Source organism: Triturus cristatus, chromosome 5_1 (genome assembly GCF_964204655.1).
Source record: "Triturus cristatus chromosome 5_1, aTriCri1.1, whole genome shotgun sequence".
Classification (NCBI taxonomy): domain Eukaryota; kingdom Metazoa; phylum Chordata; class Amphibia; order Caudata; family Salamandridae; genus Triturus; species Triturus cristatus.
Genome location: NC_140587.1, coordinates 221,096,398 through 221,117,030, shown reverse-complemented (window position 1 = coordinate 221,117,030; position 20,633 = coordinate 221,096,398). Strand labels below are relative to the sequence as shown.

The 20,633-nt window shown below is 42.4% G+C and overlaps 1 protein-coding gene across 1 annotated transcript in view; it reads right to left on the bottom strand.

The window, feature by feature from the left end:
- Positions 1–13,701: 13,701 nt before the first annotated feature.
- Positions 13,702–20,633, bottom strand: part of KCNK9 (potassium two pore domain channel subfamily K member 9) — a 352,513-nt gene continuing 345,581 nt past the window's right edge. The window contains exon 2 of the mRNA XM_085604865.1: positions 13,702–15,363. Coding sequence (XP_085460991.1) covers positions 14,522–15,363 — 842 coding nt within the window. The 3' untranslated portion in view covers positions 13,702–14,521. The remainder of the gene's footprint in view (positions 15,364–20,633) is intronic.

Sequence of the window (20,633 nt, the reverse complement as noted above, 5' to 3'; positions counted from 1 at the left end):
TTTAAAGGGCTTACAGTGGGGTTAGAAGGTAAGCGAGGCTAGTGGGGACAATGGAATACCTTCACCTGAAGCTCTAGACAGTTTGGGGAATATTTACAAGAGAATGACGGGGCGCAGCATTGAGCTAAAATTGCTAATGCCACGTCATTCTGAAAACGCAGGGTAGAGCCGTATTTACAAGAATGTGGTGCACCCTTGCGTTTGCCCTAGAGCTGGCGCTAAATTTAGATGCCTAGCACCAACGCAGGCACCCTTGCCTGCGTTGCAGGGAATGATTGTTCATGTGCAGGAAGGTGTCCCTTCCTGCACACAAACAATCACTAGTGGCAATTTGCTGTTTCTATGTCTCCTGCAGAATGCAGCACACATCGAGACAGCAATGGCAAGGAGAAAGTAATCATTTCTCCTTGTTTCGCCAGGTAAGACCAGGTTTTTCCTGGTCTTATTTTTGGTGCTGCCTCCTATTTACGTCACGCTTGTAAATAGGGGGCAGCGTCAGAAAGCCATGGGTGTTAAGACGGAACACCCATCGCAACACCCAAGTGCCTGCCCCTTTCACGCTAAGGGCTGCGTGAAAGGAGGCATTATTCACAAGGTGGCGTTAAGTGGCTTAACACTGCCTCGTAAATAAGGCAAATGGCTTATCGCCATCAGAACGTCACAAAAAGTGATGTTCTGGTGGCGATAAGCTCTTGTAAATATGCCCCTAGGTGTGCTTTCTGAACACTCGAGTGAGTGTGTGGGATTTCATCTCTCCCAATGGGACAGCGCACCTATCTGTTACCTTTTTACTAGGATGTGGTTGTAGTGTCCATATCGGGTAAACTGTTGACTATAACCAATCTTTAGGTATCTTCTCTCTGCTAACAGTTTGAAAAATGACGAGCACAGGAGAGCAATCGACTGAGTGACAATTGTGATGAGCAGAGGGACCACATCTTATGGAAATGGTAGAGATAGCCAATGGGGTCGAGGGATTTATTGACGTCACAATGTAGAAATTGGACGATTGAGCGCTCTTGGCTATCAGAGGGTTCACCCATAGTCTGCATGGGGTTTTTTAACTGAGAGCCATGTTTAGTTATCACAGTTAGCCAATATTCCTTTGATGTTCTATCCATGTGCTGTACACTTTAGTAACACTGTAGCTCTGAACAGACCCAGACTTTATAGACAGGGCTATCAGAAGTAGTTAAAGACAACGACTAGTATTAAAAATGGGCAAAAACTAAAAGATAAGCAGGAGAAATTTAAATTAATTGTGTTTTTAGCGCAATCTTAATGTTTTAAGCAACTCCCTCTGCAGGTGGCTGCAACTGGCGGACGTATTTATTTCACATAAAGACTTTTAATGTTATTAGGAAAGCCATCGAGTTGTTATGTATGGATCATCACACAGATGATCAACAGTGACATAAAATATGTATCAAGAAAAAAATAGTTCTCGCTTTTAAAAAAATAATTCCTGCATAGTTTTGAGTGAATGTGAATTGTAAAGGAAAAAGATTGCCTTACCCACACTAAGGTTCCATAATGGCCGTTTCTTGTATAATGTAGTTTGGGGGAGGCAAAATTATTAGATAGCCAATCGAATATAAAAGAAATAATACTGGAACCGGATTACAAAACAATGCACCAGTACAAGGCAATTTTGCAACAACGTTTTGCCTTTGTTCCACCCTTGTGGTGCAAATCTGGTCTTTGATCTCTTGCCGTTTTATCTTTACTCCACTGTGATGTCTTAAATGATTTAACCACAGGTTTCACCAAGCGGTGCATGAGGCTAAGAGCTGTGTGTCTGGATATCCTACTGAACATAAAATAAAGATGCATGGTGCCAGCAAAAGTCAGATGCATACAGAGAGGTGTTTGCCTTCCTGTAAGAAATACTAAAACTCCATTGTGAAATATATATAATTTGAATTTGCTTAAGTATATGCAATTATTGAATAATGCGTGCAGCTACAGTCCGCCAGTTCAGTATGTGTGCACGCGCATGCACAATATCTAGTACTGCTGCTTTAAGACCTTCTGTTCCACTCCGGCAATCACCATATTTGTACATTTAAGTAGGGTCTTAAGGAGGAATTTCTCTAATCTCCTAAAAGTACAGTTATAACCTAGTGAACAGGGGCTTAAGCAATAATGTGCATCTCTTGGTCTACTTGAGGCACTGACCTAATTCCCTGCATACTGCACTTTATCCCTGCATTCTGTACATGTTACCATGTCCCCGGCATTCGCGGGTTGCTTGTCGTGTGTCCCAGCCAGTCTTTGATACGCATTGTAGGGAAACCTATAAACCATCAGTATCCAGAGCCCCAAAGGAAGGGGTTGATGCCCCATTGTATCCAATAGAAAGATAGACTACAGGTTATTTACAAACAGTTGCACGGGCACTTGTGGGGCGCTGTGCACTTTTACGCTGCTCCAACAGACTTTTATAATGGTAAGGAAATTGATGGAATACTTTGCTGCATGTGATTGACTGCACAGAACCCAACAGGTCATACATGGATGGCTAACCAGGGCAAATTCCAGTCTTCCAATGGGATATAGTGGATGAGTCTTTGCCTACCTTCATGCATAATAACTGTGTTGAAGTATGTTATTGCACCTGTAAGAGACAGTACCCCTGTTTGACCTTTTGGAAACCTTCCACCAGTCATCTATACTCTATGATGCCAGGTCTGGCTACCTCTGTATGTTCCTCATTGGAATTAGTCATAGTAAAGACACAGACACACTTTGGCCATACAAAAGAGAAATTCAGGTATAAACATGTTACTGGCATTGAGTTGCTTCTTTGTTTTTACCAAGTCCCTGATTTCATTTTAAAAATATAATTCACATTTCTATAGTTTGAAAATATTGAAGTGCACATTACTACATGTACTGTGTGCAGTAGGGCGTTGCCAGGTGCGTGTTCCTACAAATCTTTTCACATGGCTTTGAAGTGTTGCAAGCACTAGAGCAGAAACCCCACTGTGTGTTACCTTGTTCCATGTTTTTAAAAAAGGCCTTTTGTGCTTGGGCGGTAGCTAACATAAAGAATAGCATCATGTAATGTATGCAGGCATATACCGTCGCCACTCTAAGCGGGATTCTTGCCCGCGTGTCACCAAGGGCCCAGGTGCAGTATTCTCTGCTTCAGATTTATGCATGTTAACACCTATGAATTCCATAGTAAGCTTGTCTCGCGAGAGTTCGAGAACTTTTTACTATACTAGTACAATGGCACTTGTTGAAATACATTCATTATAATGGCGGTCGTGATTAGATATCAGGTGATTTCGGGAATCGGTGAATGGGGTTGGCTTGCATTGCTTATTAAGACAGACCGTAAAACCTATTATATAATCTAAACCAGCATTCTGCATCCACCACATCGCATCCATAATGCTTCCGTACATGGATATAACTGACCTGCTACTTGTCCAAGACAATTTGATCGAGAGATTATGCCTGCTATTGTGAAGTAAAATGTGGGCTTATGTTGAAGTTGTAATAGACTGTTCTTACTTGGGACCTCCATCAGTTAAGAGGATCCATAATAGTTATCCAAGACAAATATAACTAGTGTAAGCAATTCAGTATGTGAAACATGGAAGCTAACATTGAGTATCACCATACTTCATGGGAAAACTTCGCCAATGCATGATGTGGTGTAATTGGTGGAAAGGGCAAAGAACTGCTACTTCAAAATCTTATAATCTTAATATTTCTTCATGGGAAGTAAAGGGGTTTCTTCAGATTAGTATATATGGCTTGGCTCAGCTCCAGTGACCTTTGACACTGTCTTTTTTAATACTTCTGAACTAGCCATATCTCACTTCTGTGGCACGCATCATCATCATGAATCAGAAGTACTAGGGGGCATCAGACCAGGAACAAGTCACAGGCCATTCCTGTGCACCCACTATCTAAAAAATAAAAAAAGATGGTGTACCCATGGGTCAGGAACTAGTCAATGAGCAGGTCTGAATGCCAAATATTCAACAAGAAAGCATAGCCGAAAGGATGGAAATGCCTGCCGCTCGGATCTGTGCCCATGCCTCGCCCACCATAGACAGACTCTCCAGTCTCTATACCGTGGTCTGCAATTAGCCACAGGTAAGTTCTTGAAGCCATATCTTCAGTAAGAGAAAGAAAGACTGAGTTAATGTAGATATGGAAATTGTCACAGGCCAGTCCTGCAGGCGCATTCTTACCAAGATAAAGACTAGAGAGAACAAGACCAGAAATACCCACAGTCTAGTTTAGTGCAACACAACAAGCTGGAACTGGTACCAACCCAGACTAGCTATATTTGTTGAATGATGACTAACGTGACGAGAGCAGAAGGCCAGTTTACTGGAGAATGTGGGGGCATGGGCTGCTACCCCTGTACTTTGGTACCTGTCGTTCTGCCCTTACTCCCACTGGTCTTACAAAAAAGGCTTCTGGGAGCTCTGTTTACATTTTGCAGTCTCCACACTCTGGCTTCCCCCTAGCACCCCAGCACCAAACAAGGTGCTGCGGAAGGCTTAAGTGTGGAACAAAAAGTCAATGCTGTGATGCCATTGATGTTTACAGAACACATGATGTCACTTACTGATATTTTGGTGAAAGGATACCACAGAATAGCTCTGTTTACATGTAAGCATGAGCTAGAGACAAAGAGGTCTCCTCAGGCTTGAGAAATGCAATCAAATCCCTAATGAAAATAAACACAGGCAGCATGTGTTGGTGAAAACTGCTCCAAGACTGAATGGTTGCAACATGAGACTAAAGGCGAAGAAGGCAAATCTTGAGAGAAGCGTTCATAAAATGTACTGTTAATAGAAGTTTGATTTAATTATTTTTTAAAACCCTTGTTAGACTCTAGGACCAATATATCTGAGTGAGCTCACATAAACCTGAATACCATGTATGTCCGGTAGGTTCGGACCCGACTGAGAATGCGGCAACTCTATGGGTAGGCAGGTGCATACATGCTACAAAACACTATATTTCCTCCCACCTCTGAGTTTATAATGCAGTGGAGCGGCCATCCCATGCCAGGGCTACAGAGTAGTGCTTGCTGTAAGGAAACTACTAGGCCCTTCCTCAGAAACCCCTCGCAATCCCATCCTGGCCGCCATCCAAGACGCCTGGCTTTCTACGGTGCTCTAACCACCCAGTCTAGGTTTCCTTAAAGCGAATGCAGAAAATCCAGCCTCTTCCAAGTCAGACAGTAGACGTCAGAGGGGAGAAGATGCATTATGGATCAAAGCTTAAGTGTATTAAACTCTAGCATCTGCCTGTGAATTTGCTGGCTCTGATAAGTTCTGTCTCGCAGGCTGCGAAATGTGTTATTTCTAAATGAGTACAGATAATGCAGCTTATAACTCAGAGCAGCAACTATAAAGCACAGGGCGGTGGCAATCTGTTTAAGAATGCCAGGGTGGCTGTTGTGTATTTTATCGCAGTGCAATCTGGATATAAGGGTGCCGTTTCTTAATAATCTACTCAGTCCTGTTGAGTCCAGCCCTACCCATAAGCCACCTACTAACATGGGCGTAATCTTACCCGCGGCGTCAGCAGCATTAATACGCATTGCCACGGGCGTCAGCGGCTCTGCAGTTATAGGTCAGCTGGCTTTATTTGTGATCCCAAGTCACTCAAGATAGGGCTCAGTGGTGACATCTGGGGCTTCTGATCATGATGATGACAATAATATACTGCAGGCTCTCAACTCTGGTGGGATTTCTAACTATCTAATATTTTTTTCTACTTTCGGCTGCTTCTTCTATTGTTTTCCTTGACTCAATGTGATAAAACGTCCTTAAGAGTTTCATAAACAACCGAAAATTATAAACAGTGAATGAATGGATGGGTGGGCAATTGAATGAATTAATTCATGAATAAGGTATGTCCGCATTCTGATTATTACACTATGCTTTCATAAAGGTATTTACAGAGTCTTACACCAAAGTTATTAAAGTGTGTAAGCACCAACACGGCCAAAATTACATTTTTGGGTAGACCTGCAGCTCACCCTATTTCTTTCACACCTATCTATATGTATATATATATATATATATATATATATATATATATATATATATATATATATATATATATATATATATATATATATATATATATATATATATATATATATATATATATATATATATACGGTTATGCTAGAGCCGTGCCCTTGAAAAATGTTACATTGTCCCTTGGCCAAGCTTTTTTGCATTTTTCCTTAGGCTTTTCTAGGACTTAAAAATCAAATTGAAAGCATAACAAATGTTGTTGTTTGTAGAAAGACAGAGGGAAAAATAAAAATGTGCCACTGTAAATACATGAAAGTTTAGCAGCAGGGACACGGAAATAACAAGATGAAAATGGAGGGAAGGAAATTATAAATTGAAGGAAAGGTAAAAGAGAAATCATAAGAAATAGAAGCAAGAGAATGAGATGATATGGCAAGAGAAACAGAATGACAAAGATGGATAGACCATGAGAAACCAAAGACAACACGACAAGGAAATAATAAAAATGAATGATAAGTGAAATCTAATTTAAGAGGCCGGCAAAATAAGAAGCATAGAATAGAGTGAATAATAATAACCGTGGGGGTAATATTTAAACACGCTTTTAAGTTGATGTGAGGGAATATTGAGCAGCGTAAACCAGATAATGAACTTCCATACGAGGCCTTATTGATCAAATGTCCTACTGTGTTCAGCTCACTGCTCTGTTCATGAAACTTGTAATCGAACTTGCAAAGATTAAAGAATGGATTACTTTACTAAAGGGGCCTGGCAAAGTGGCCGAGGCATGCGAAAGAACCGGACCCGACTGTCGTCCAGCTACCAGTTGAGCATCATCTATTGGCAACTGATGAAATGTATGGCCAGAAAGAAGAAATATGAAAACAATGTATGTTCCTCTAACTTTTATGGACTGATAGTGTTGGGAAAGGCAACTTATGTGTCTGGATTCGAGGATGGTGGAGTATAAAGTGAAAGAAGATGAAAGGAAAGGTGAGAGCACCAGCAGATGGTTAAGAAACCATGTCCTATGTGCTTCTGTTGCAATCCTTGTTCACTACTGAGGACAATTAAATACTACATTGTTTATTTGGAGCTGAGACACAAAGGCTCTGCCATCCTGTCTTCACCACACCTAAAGAGAAGGTGGGTGATTCTCCTGCGCTTGGGTATGTTCTAAGGATCATTGTCTGCAAACACTACTGCTTTGGGACACACTACTTCAACAACAGGAAAACAATGTCCGCCTCCTCTTTCTAAGAATGTATGGGGGAAGGACAATCCTTTTGCATTGCTTAAAGTAGATGATCACCCTTGTAATAGCGCTGTCAGCTCAGGCAGATAATCCCTCGGATGTATAGAGAGATATACATTGTGTCCATTATCAAAATGTTTGCTAATTTGGGAAGACCCACATCTTTCTCTTGTTTCCACCGCCGGCAAGTCGTGTAATTGGACCAAGAGATCAACCCTCCATCAGCTGTTTGAAAGATTGTCAGCAAAGAGGGGCAAAAGGCTTTTTTGCCAAGTGTATAAAAAGATACGGGCAATGAAACACGCCTCAACCTGTTGCTGTCTGGAGTTGAAACATAGAACTGTAAAGTGATTGCTTGTCCTTGAATTAATTTGCTTAGTTTTTTAAACCTATTTATGTTCACCTGCTGGTGAGTTTTATCTTTTTATTAAGATATATGTATGCTCTATTATGGGTTCTATCTTTGTATTAAGATATATGTATGCTCTATTATGGGTTCTATCTTTGTATTAAGATATATGTATGCTCTATTATGGGTTCTATCTTTGTATTAAGATATATGTATGCTCTATTATGGGTTTTATCTTTGTATTAAGATATATGTATGCTCTATTATGGGTTCTATCTTTGTATTAAGATATATGTATGCTCTATTATGGGTTTTATCTTTGTATTAAGATATGTGTATGCTCTATTATGATTGTTTTTACAATCGGATAAAGATATTGAATTGAAACAGGGCTTTATCGACCTCTCCCTGATATCACTGGTCCTTTAATGTGGCAATGTTGGGGCCACAGACCACGTGGACACCATTGGGGTCAGCGGCTTCCTTCTTGTGAACTGCTCACGGTCAGCGGTGATTCCACTGAGATGAGGAGCATTTCCAACAATGTTCTATTATCCCGTCTAATTTGCATATCACCGCAGGTTCACTCCAAGCTATTTCTGTCCTGCCCTGATCGCACCGATTCTTTTCTTTCTCTCCAGTGCTACCGTGTAATATAATAGGGTAATAGGAATATTATATAATCAAGTACACTGCAGGGAGTTGGAATTGTGTTGTTCTGATGAGAAGCATGAAGGCGTGCCGCGAGCCTCATTATATTTTTAATGCTTAATAACCAGCAATGAAAAGGAGACATGGGGAAAATGACATTATGTGGCAAGATGACAGTATCGGTCTATCTGCTCAATCATCCCTAATGGAACTATTTAGCCGCTATCAGTGCTGCTGCGTCGCGCTCTGTCTGGTAATGTGTTCCGCTGCGACACGCGCAGCGGAGCCAGCAAGCAGGGAAGAGAGCATGCTCAGCTATTTTTCTATGAGAATTTAAGTGGTACCTCTGGCTTTAGAAGAAAGGTGTACATGATGGTGGTTCTGTAACAGCCCCTACTGCTCCAGTCTGAAGAATTTGAGGGGCTCTATGGCATAGGAAGGGCACTGAGAGACTTCCCCCCTCCATGGGTCATCAGCATCTAAATGATGCCATCGATTCACAAAGAGATGAATGGCCAGCAGCTCCCTGTAATATCACTGACACAATTCTTAACTGTTTGCTATTTTTGCACATATAATTTATGTGACCCATGCACCAGTGCTTAATTTGAGCAGGTGGTTTCCAGTGCTCTGCTCTTAATTGGCAGCATCAGCAGTTATGACAGTCTGCCACATGGTGGGCTGTTTGCCAGATTGAGCACAACAAAAGTTGTTTACTAAATCAATATTCGTTAAAAATGATGATTATCTCCCCCCCATGCTGCTCTTATAGCTTTGGAAGCCTGGAATACTCTAAATTATCAAAGCCTCAAGTTGGAAAGCTATTTCTGGAAAGCCATCTATGATTTGAAAAGAGGGATAAATGGCACAATTTTGATTAACAAAATATTGCCCTGCCCTAATGTCATATCGACTACTACAATATTGTTTTCGTAAATACATAATGCAGGTATGGATAAGTCCACATCAATGTGCCTTGAAGATATATATATCATTTGGGGGCCAAATATTGAGTTAAGAATAGCAAATCTATACTTGCCTATATATACTAAGACAATTTTGCTGTAGTCGGTATTCTTGCTATGCTATTTTGGCAGGACGCTATTTAATACTCTGTATTGTGGTAGACCACCTGGAAGGGGATAGCTAACACCTATTCATCCACTAGACACATGAGAAAGTTTTTAAGGGACATACCTATGTTTAATAAAGTGGCAGGACTTGCATGCTTATCTATTTTGTATCTCTTGATCATAATGTGATGGTATCTTACACACTTCATCACAACTTGTCCCAGACTGGAAATTGAGAAGAACCATTGTTGGTATTTCTTCCAGGAAATTAGTGCTAACTGTCCTCCTAGGAGCTGATAATAGTGATGCAAATTGTGCACTAGACCATTAGGCATCAACTGCTCCATTGACATGTGCAAGCTGGACTTAGCCTTCTTTGGTTATGTGATATAAAGCAGCATTCTCGCGAGAGATAACTCACCTGCACTCAGATCTCATTTGATGGATTTCTTTTTTACTTATTTGCATGTGGTAGTAGAGAAGATCAAAGGGATTGTGTTAAATTAACTTATTTAGATCAACAGTCTATACAGCATGACAAAATCTACTCTTAGAAAGAATGTTTGTCTAAACAATAGGGATCTGTTCCACCTCGACCTCTCAAAGCGCTTACTTGCCCCTATGAGTGAGCATACGCTAGACTCAGGTGTAATGGGCTCACAGCAAATGCTGTATGCTGAGCTTAGACATCACTTAAATTGGCAAATTTCATATATGTAAAACACGCATTTCTCTACAAAATTATTAATCAAGTTGGCTCTTTGGATACAACCTATTGGGCAGTGGAACTATATGCTTCCTTTCAAACGTCAACAGCTTCAAACTCCCTGAAACCTGGAATTTAGACAACTTTAACATAAAACCTGCCCCACACTCAACAGAGGAAAGTGACCGCAATGACTTGATGATGACCAATTAACACATTATCATCCAGGTATTTGTCTCTGTCACAGAACTTTTTATAGGCACCTCTCATGGTAGCTGAATCATTGTAGAAAGAGACACTGGCTGAACGAAGAACGTTTACCCTCAGTCTAATAGCGATGAGCTCTCATGGCCGCTGAATCATAATAGAAAGAGAAAATAGCTTTATAAAGAACATATACCCTCAGTCTAACAGCGATGACCTCTCCTGGCGCTGAAACATTGTAGAAAGAGCCTGATTTTATGAATAACATTTACCCTCAGACTAGAAGTGATGATCTCTGATGGCCGCTGAATCATTGTAGAAAGAGACACTGAGTTTACCAAGAACTTTTACGCCCAGTCTAGTGGTGATGACGGAAGAGACCCACCCAGCATTTTAGGTGTCTCTCTATGAAATGAAAGATGCACTTCATGTCATTCTCCATGTTGGGACCCAATTTTGGAATTCACTGAGTCCTGGAATCAGGTTTCTGACCACTATGTCCACTTTTTACTGAGCACAGAACTTTGTTTAGGAAACTTATTAAGATTGGTAGTGCGCATGATTTATTTCAGCTAATTCACAATAATTAGAGAACAATCGAGTGTACGGTGGTAAGTTTGACTTCTTCACACAGGCTGGATCATTTTGAAAGGGCATTTCATGCCAAGTGCCAAAGTGAGTAAGGGATAACCGAGTGCCCGCTGATCACCAAATAGCCCTCTCACTCTCATTGTGTGCCGGATATGTGCTCATGCCTAGGAACCAAAAGAGCTCACCCTCTTCCTGGACTTGAAGTTGTTTTTATGATAAATGGTGTGTGCTGCTAACATTTTAAAAGTATCATTGAATTGATGGTTGCCACCCTCCCTACTGGCAGCGACATAATTCACAGTGATGTACAAAAAACTGGGTGTTTCTGCTCCTAGAACGGGACATTAGCAGGATAATTCATCAGAAAAGAAGATGCTTTCCGAAGTAGAAGTTTTGCGCATCACAGACTGTGCTTTTTTCTTAGCTGAGGACTGGCACAGAGAAGCTCAAATGGCGATTCCCAGTGCGGACTGACTGATCCAAGCTGGCGAGAACATCGCAGGTCACCCCCAGCAGAGGGAGTCAGTCCACTCCAGCCTCAGATTTTAACATCTGAAGGATTCTGAGATTTACAGTGCCCTGTGGAGCAGTCCTCCCGGTGGAAACATGTTCAAAAACATAGGAAAGTTGAAAAGAGTGTTCCTTTCTGTGCTGAATGCCCTGAGAGCGTCCAGTCACCGCGGGCTGGAGTTATACATTGCAGTTCGCTGTAACTTCAATGCTCGATGCTGGAATAATTTCAGGAATGCTCCTAAGAGCTTCTGGGGTTCTATCTTCTACAGGTACAAATTGCAGATAGTTTTAGCTTCTCAATATACAAGGGCGTGTGGTAACTTGCGGAATTATTCTACGATCAGCTGTAGATGTTAGTCTGATAATGTGCTAGTTTTGAGACTCTCTTAACCTCTTCAGTGCCCATGACGAGATAGTCTCGTCATGGAGCACGGTTGCGCTGTGCCCATGACGAGACTATCTCGTCATGAACCCCGCCCGCTAATGTAACGCCCGCCACAGGGCGGGGAAAGGGCGGGGCACTGAAGGGGTTAAAGTAGTTGTAATCCTAGTTAAAGTAGGTGTCGACTTGTAACTAACTCAAGCCGCTTAATTGAATTTGGATGGAAAAGGTATCCTTCAATCTTACAAGAAGTCAATTGCAACCACCAAAGATCCCCGATTCTAATCTGGCATGATCCGGTTGCTGATAATACATATAGCGGTGCGGTTTTCTGGACCTTGAGGAGGCCGGCTACAAAGGAACTTCCATCTTTATTTATTGAACGATGGTTTTTGAAGCAGATTAGTAGTCTTGTGTCATCTAGCCTGCTCCTAGCCAAAGGAGATGGTGAGTGTGAGCACTGGTTTAGGCTTCAGCTTGGCCCAGAGACGAAAGCTTATGGACCAATGCGCATGGTCCATTCCTATCAAAACAGCCCTCAGGCACCTGAAACAGTCAACAGAGGACAAGGGCACCTTTGACAGGAAATGAGAGTTCATGTCATTTGGAAGACATGAACCAGGCCCTACTTGGGAACCCAAAAATCACATTCTTACTAGTAGTCTTTAGCAATACTAGAATATTTCAAGCTTTGGAACTTTTTAAAAATACTTTTATACATTTCCATCAGGTCAATATAGAGGATACCCTCTTTTAAAGCAATTCTTCCTGAGACCACTATAGGCTTTCTATTATTTGCAAGTCATAATTGAAAATTAATCAGTGGCAAATTCATGGTATATATATATATATATACATGTATGCCTACGTGTTTGTAATATGTGTGGATGATTTATATCTGTACATGTGCTCTAGTCCACAGATCTGGATAGGATGCAAGCCTTGTAGTACTGTAATGACATCCAAAGGTCGAATGATTTGAAAACTTTCAGTGACACCCTCATAATGGCATTATAGGAAACGACCCTAATCATTATGATTTCTTATATTATATGATGTCATTTTTTCCCAAGAGTTTAGAGTGGTTGAAAATCCACAGCCACGGACAGTGCAGGTAAGAGTGGTGGGCCGGATGATTCAACAGAAGACGACGAGGGAAAATTAGTTATTTATTTAATTTTCCCTCGTGGATGTCTGTTGAATGCCGCCCACCCGCCCGGCACCACCGTCCAACCGCTCTTACCTGCGCAGGCCGCGGCTGCTTCTCACTGATGTGCCATCACTTTGAACAAAGTATTTTTAATCCATGTGTAAGCCTAGTCATGTAATATGTATATATTGATTGTAAGTAAATGTGTGTGTTCACACGCGTGCACACGTGTGTGTGTATGCACACACATGCGTCTGTGTGTGTGTGGGTGTGTGCATGAGTGTAGGTCTCTGTTTGTGAGTGCACCAAGGCCAAAATGCTATTGATTACCATAACTCTACAGCGTAGTAGCCTTAAGGGGGTCATGACGCCCCTCCTGTCCTTTAGCGATTGTAAGAAATGACATACTACTCCTTATAGATTTGCAAACATGGTATATTCAATGCGTTGTTTCACGTGTAGAAGTCATACCCTAAGACCATATGGGGTTTTATCTGTAAAGTGATTGAGGGTTTGTAAAGTGTGTGTGTGTGAGAGAGATCCACACACAAACAGACAAAGTATGCTATCTACATATATATGCATTCACACATACATAGAGCCAAAAATATAGTTTTGTGTAACAAGAATGCCCTCTCATTATTTTAAGGACAATGATAGTGTATATCCATTGATTTATACTCCTCGCTATCCTATCATTCCAAAAATATATTTCGTATTCATGCAGGTGACTGCTGCATAGAAATATTTTAGAAATGAGAGTAAATGAAGAAAAGTAAACTTCTGTTCCAACAATGTCCCAAGTTCCCTTTGAGTCTATCTGTAGTAGAGCAAAATGTTGAAATAGTAATGGCAAAATCAAGGTACAATAATGTCATAACAAAGTTTTCATATTATATGCTTTTGATTAATATTTTCATTGCTAGTTTTTTTTCTTTTTGTGTTTATAATGCATACCAGTTTTACAAAGTGCATGCTTTTTATTATTTTGAACTGGCAAGCTTAAAAGATCCATCATCTTCTGTTCTTTTTTATACAATCTAGAGCCTAGCATTAAAAAAAAGTATAATTTTACACCTGTTATATAGACTGCTCGTTGCGCATGCTTTGCTTGGACTGGCAAAAAAAAGGAAAAACAAATGAAAAGTAAATAAATTTGGCATTATTTTCTCTTTTGGAATCAGTCTAAAAGTTAAAAGCAGGCTGTAACACAATTGCCTTGAACAAAATAATACCTGATGCTTTTAAATTTCTTTCATGGCACTGATTATGGGATTGCACACACTCACTCACGCATGTGCACACGTTCTTGACCATCCATATTTTCTGGAGAAAAATAATTGTCTGTTAGGTCAGAAGAGTCAGGGGCAAGAGAAATATGCCCCTGGCTTGTGTGCGGCTTTGGATTTGGTACCAACTTTATTCCACATTAAGCGGTCAATCCTCGGACATCCACCAGAGGGGGTAATGTAAGGCATACTTTGTTGGAGGAGTAGTAATCCATGCTTCATGCTCTGGTCTGAGTCTTGGAGGAGAGCAGGCTTGCTTGCCTCATTTTTTGCTCCATCTCCCTCTCAGAAGGATTCCGCTAGAGAGATGACCTAAATCAAAACAATTCACGTCTTTATATTGATTTTCGCCTTTTCATTAACCGGTGGTTATCTGTAAAGCTGTGCAACCCAGGGGAAATGGAGCTTGCCGGGGAGGGGAAAAGGCTGTTCTTCAATGTGCTTGGTGAGATCTCCTCTATTTTGTAGGAGATGGAGTGAAAGTACTGAGGGTTCAGCTTGGAGCTATATGAATTCTGGTGGGACACCACCCGGCTGGTATACTCGTGGGATCTGTAGCACATGCAAGAACACATGGACTGCAAGTCTGTCACTTCGGCCTTGTAGCGTGGCCTCCCGTGCTGAGAGTCTTCTTGGATGTGGATGATCATGCTGTTGCGGTTCCCTGCCAGGGATGCCCGCTCCTCGGCATCCCGCCTCTCGTCCTCACTGTTCATGGTCAAGAACCTGAGAACAACAAGATTTAGAAACGCCCCAATGACCGTCAAGCCCACCAGGATGTACATAAAGCTAAAGGCCACATAGAGTGGCTTCTTTTGGAGGGCTCTGTTTTTCTGCAGTGCCACATAGTCTCCAAACCCTATTGTAGTCAATGTTATAAAGCAATAATAATATGACTGGAAAAAGCTCCAATCCTCATAGTGGGAGAAGGCAGCTGCTCCGATGCACAAGGTGCCCATGCAGGAGAAGAAGCCCACCGTGACCATGTTCTCCATGGAGACCTCCGTGCTCCTCATCCCGCAGCACTTCTTGATGCGCTTCAGGAGGTACTTGACGAAGGTGTTCATGCGCTCGCCAAGGCTCTGGAACATCACCAGCGTGAGCGGGATTCCCAGAACAGCATAGAACATGCAGAAGGCCTTCCCAGCATCCGTCCCTGGAGCAGCATGCCCATAACCTAGAATGCAGAGCAAGAGAAAGAAAGAATGACAAGATCAGTCTTAGAAGATCTTGAACTGGTCAACTTTTCAATGTCTACAGTAAAACTGCATTACAAGTTTAGAATAAAGCCCTTCCCCTTCAGTAAATAGATATAATCCAGTCTTCTGCATTCGTCCCAAAGCACGAAGATACAACCAGAAGCTGTAAGTTTGAACATCTGACAGTCGATTCTTGCTTGACACTTTACTTTGGTTGTTTAGAAGAAGTTTAGAACAAACAGGCAGAAGTCATACAGTTTTGTATGACTATGAAAGAGGGAGTGCTATATTAAGAAAGCCTAAATGGATGATTACGCAAAATTCTAAAGTGGGTTACAAAAAAAGGCTCCCAGTTTTATGGTATTCATTTTTTTAACATTTCCGTCTTTATTTATCCATATTTATTTTTTGGGCAATTTTGGGGGGATTTATCCATATTTATTTTTGTTTTGAGATAAAATGAAATCATAAAATTGTATATTGACACATATATTTACCTGATAAACATGCACTCATACTTTGATGCCTGTTACTGTTTAGAAAATTCGGCAGCCAAATATAACAAAATGCTACACCCACAGGTAAATAGTGGCATTGTATACACATTTATGTTAACATATGCACGTATTTAAGGAAATCTCATCCTGTTCATTAACTCCCCATGCTGTCTATCTGCTCTGCTGTGGGCCTGGAACTCATGAAGGACAGCATGGAGAGCTGCTCACAAGAAGCACAATTTTCTGTATTTTTTTGCAGTTTTAAAAATAAATACAGACAGGAAACACATTGCTTTCTGTCTGTATTTACCTGTAAAAAGCAGTAAACAAGGAAAACTAGGAGCCTTAGCAATAAAAGATTATTTAAGTTACACAGTATGGTACAGTCTAAATGCAGTGTAACTGGATGGCACGACAGGTGAAGGAACCCATATTGGGTCATTGTGAAATGTGACTTCTGAAAGAGGGCCAGTAAGAAGGACTGAGAGGGGGCCATCTTCTGACGATGAGTTTGGGGAAGAATGCTACAGAAACAAATGTTACAGTGAGATCCATTGGTTTGTAGATTTAGCATGAAGAGTATTTCCTAATTTTCGAGGAAACTTTGCTGATGTTCCGCATTCACAAACTGTACGGACTGAACAACATGCATAGCCACCACATATACAGTGCCTAGAAGCAGATTTAGAATCTATAAATGAAGTGCATTTTTACCATTGCTGCTTTTCTGTTTTTTGGGAATTAAAAAGCATGGGCATAGCCCCCAGACGCTGCAGAGCGCTTGCATTGCAAAAAACTATGATCTTGTTCAGATGTCACTTGGTTATAATGCATATATTTTGGATGTATAGTGGCCCGCTCTGGCCACGAAGATGCCCCACCGTTGTGAAACGGATCCTTGCACTGTAATACAACGGTGCAATCAGGGAGCGATGTTGCCTGTTCGGTGTGGCACAAGACGAGCAACAAGAACAGCCCTGTCCGAAACAGCGACCCGATGGTTAAAATGAAATTGGAAGGGTTAAAACAGCGGCTCCACTATGGATTTACCCTTTGGAACTCTAAGAACCAGCATGCACTTTTGCACACGCCCATGAGGGCGGGACCATTTCAAAAACAACCGCGAGTGCGAGTTCACTTTGCACAGCTGTTTCCCACCACACGCCATACCAGTGATCAAGGGGACTATCCCGAAACGCGTCTGGAGTGTATGGCCAATGTAGCGCTGGAAGGTCACGACTGTATTTTGCTGCTGCCTACCCTACAATTAAAGGTGGAATTTGACATCGCGTGTGGCGTCTTCACTGCTTTGAGCAAACCTTCGTTTGGATGTATAGTGGCCCGCTCTGGCCACGAAGATGCCCCACTGTTGTTAAACGGATCCTTGCACTGTAATACAACGGTGCAATCAGGGAGCGATGTTGCCTGTTCGGTGTGGCACAAGACGAGCAACAAGAACAGCCCTGTCCGAAACAGCGACCCGATGGTTAAAATGAAATTGGAAGGGTTAAAACAGCGGCTCCACTATGGATTTACCCTTTGGAACTCTAAGAACCAGCATGCACTTTTGCACACGCCCATGAGGGCGGGACCATTTCAAAAACAACCGCGAGTGCGAGTTCACTTTGCACAGCTGTTTCCCACCACACGCCATACCAGTGATCAAGGGGACTATCCCGAAACGCGTCTGGAGTGTATGGCCAATGTAGCGCTGGAAGGTCACGACTTATTTTGCTGCTGCCTACCCTACAATTAAAGGTGGAATTTGACATCGCGTGTGGCGTCTTCACTGCTTTGAGCAAACCTTCGTTTGGATGTATAGTGGCCCGCTCTGGCCACGAAGATGTCCCACCGTTGTGAAACGGATCCTTGCACTGTAATACAACGGTGCAATCAGGGAGCGATGTTGCCTGTTCGGTGTGGCACAAGACGAGCAACAAGAACAGCCCTGTCCGAAACAGCGACCCGATGGTTAAAATGAAATTGGAAGGGTTAAAACAGCGGCTCCACTATGGATTTACCCTTTGGAACTCTAAGAACCAGCATGCACTTTTGCACACGCCCATGAGGGCGGGACCATTTCAAAAACAACCGCGAGTGCGAGTTCACTTTGCACAGCTGTTTCCCACCACACGCCATACCAGTGATCAAGGGGACTATCCCGAAACGCGTCTGGAGTGTATGGCCAATGTAGCGCTGGAAGGTCACGACTTATTTTGCTGCTGCCTACCCTACAATTAAAGGTGGAGTTTGACATCGCGTGTGGCGTCTTCACTGCTTTGAGCAAACCTTCGTTTGGATGTATAGTGGCCCGCTCTGGCCACGAAGATGCCCCACCGTTGTGAAACGGATCCTTGCACTGTAATACAACGGTGCAATCAGGGAGCGATGTTGCCTGTTCGGTGTGGCACAAGACGAGCAACAAGAACAGCCCTGTCCGAAACAGCGACCCGATGGTTAAAATGAAATTGGAAGGGTTAAAACAGCGGCTCCACTATGGATTTACCCTTTGGAACTCTAAGAACCAGCATGCACTTTTGCACACGCCCATGAGGGCGGGACCATTTCAAAAACAACCGCGAGTGCGAGTTCACTTTGCACAGCTGTTTCCCACCACACGCCATACCAGTGATCAAGGGGACTATCCCGAAACGCGTCTGGAGTGTATGGCCAATGTAGCGCTGGAAGGTCACGACTGTATTTTGCTGCTGCCTACCCTACAATTAAAGGTGGAATTTGACATCGCGTGTGGCGTCTTCACTGCTTTGAGCAAACCTTCGTTTGGATGTATAGTGGCCCGCTCTGGCCACGAAGATGCCCCACCGTTGTGAAACGGATCCTTGCACTGTAATACAACGGTGCAATCAGGGAGCGATGTTGCCTGTTCGGTGTGGCACAAGACGTGCAACAAGAACAGCCCTGTCCGAAACAGCGACCCGATGGTTAAAATGAAATTGGAAGGGTTAAAACAGCGGCTCCACTATGGATTTACCCTTTGGAACTCTAAGAACCAGCATGCACTTTTGCACACGCCTATGAGGGCGGGACCATTTCAAAAACAACCGCAAGTGCGAGTTCACTTTGCACAGCTGTTTCCCACCACACGCCATACCAGTGATCAAGGGGACTATCCCGAAACGCGTCTGGAGTGTATGGCCAATGTAGCGCTGGAAGGTCACGACTGTATTTTGCTACTGCCTACCCTACAATTAAAGGTGGAATTTGACATCGCGTGTGGCGTCTTCACTGCTTTGAGCAAACCTTCGTTTGGATATATATATATATATGATAAGAAGTAGCTTACTTTGGAACGAAGCGCCGTAGGACGGAGCCGGAGGACGCCGCCTTTACGGGAGCCTTCACCAAGGTGAGTGACACTTGCCTGATAATTTAGCGCATTTCTCGAAGCGGCCATTGCTTTGAAGCTGGACGCACACGACCTGATTTGTGTATTCACACAACGGGGGCCTCCTCTCAAACCGGCAGGGAAGCGAGATCAGACTGATCAAAGCCATATAAAATATACACACAGCCCAAAGTGTTTTCCGATCTGAAAATACAGGAAGATGGAAGCTCGCAAAGGTAGACGAGCAACAACGGCGGCAACATTGTTTAAAATTGTTGAGAGTACAACAGGAGACGCTGCTAAAGAACCAATTTCATCAGTCCCATCAGTTGACCTTACGATCAAGCAGCAATTTAACAAAGCAGAAAGATTGTATAAAATGGAGATAAACAAGAGCTGGGAGATACTTGCCCTTGAGAACTACTTAGAAGTCAAGAGAGTACCAAGAGGGCTACGCATTTTCACTATGCCTACACATCCGGACACTAAAATTGATCTTCTTGAGGAATGGGCAGAGAACAACGCCCAGTGTTCCGCGAACATGATGCGAATTCTAATTAAGCACGCTAAAATAGATTTAACTGAAATTACTAATCAGTTGGATGAATTGGAGACACTGATACAAGCACATACCAATGTGGAGGAAATTACTAAATTGCGTAAAGAAATGGAATCAAGATTAGAAAACTATGAAAATGAAATCCAGGAGCGGAAAAAACGCAAATTCATTAGAGACGAACAGGATTACCGGTATGGCAGAATCCTAACATTTGCCAAACGATTTGAAACATTAAAGAAAAATTACCCAGTGAACACGTTGGGAGCTACAGGCAGCACAACGGCAAGCGAATCAGACCTCAGTGAAGGAGAACTACACACTGGGGCTACACCTGGACCAAAAACCAATTTTTTAGAGGAAATGCGCCTGATGCATGTAGACCAGACCTTAACACGAGGAAGAGGCCGCGGAAGGTACCAAAGGCGCGGACGAGGACGAGGGGAGAATGCCTCGCAAGCACTAGAAAAACCAGACGCGCAAAACGCAAAAAGGCAATATCCACTACGAAGTCGAAAATGAATGATGTCAACCTAATTATCAATCTTTCAAATCATATATTGACACCTGAAGAAACTTCTGCTTTAAACAAAGGATTATCTTTTTGCCCAGAAAGCCACTTTGATCACACACAAGTGAGAATAGACCTATATAAATACATCCGCAAGCTTAAACTAGCCAAAGTTCATGCCAATAAAACCTCTAAAGACTTACCAATTGATTCTGCACACAACAATGATCAGACATCCAATTTGGATCCATTGCTCAATATCGATCAAGCTACCGACTTAAAAACTATTTTTGACCTCCTATACAATCTAGAAGATGACGACATGACAGAAGAACAAG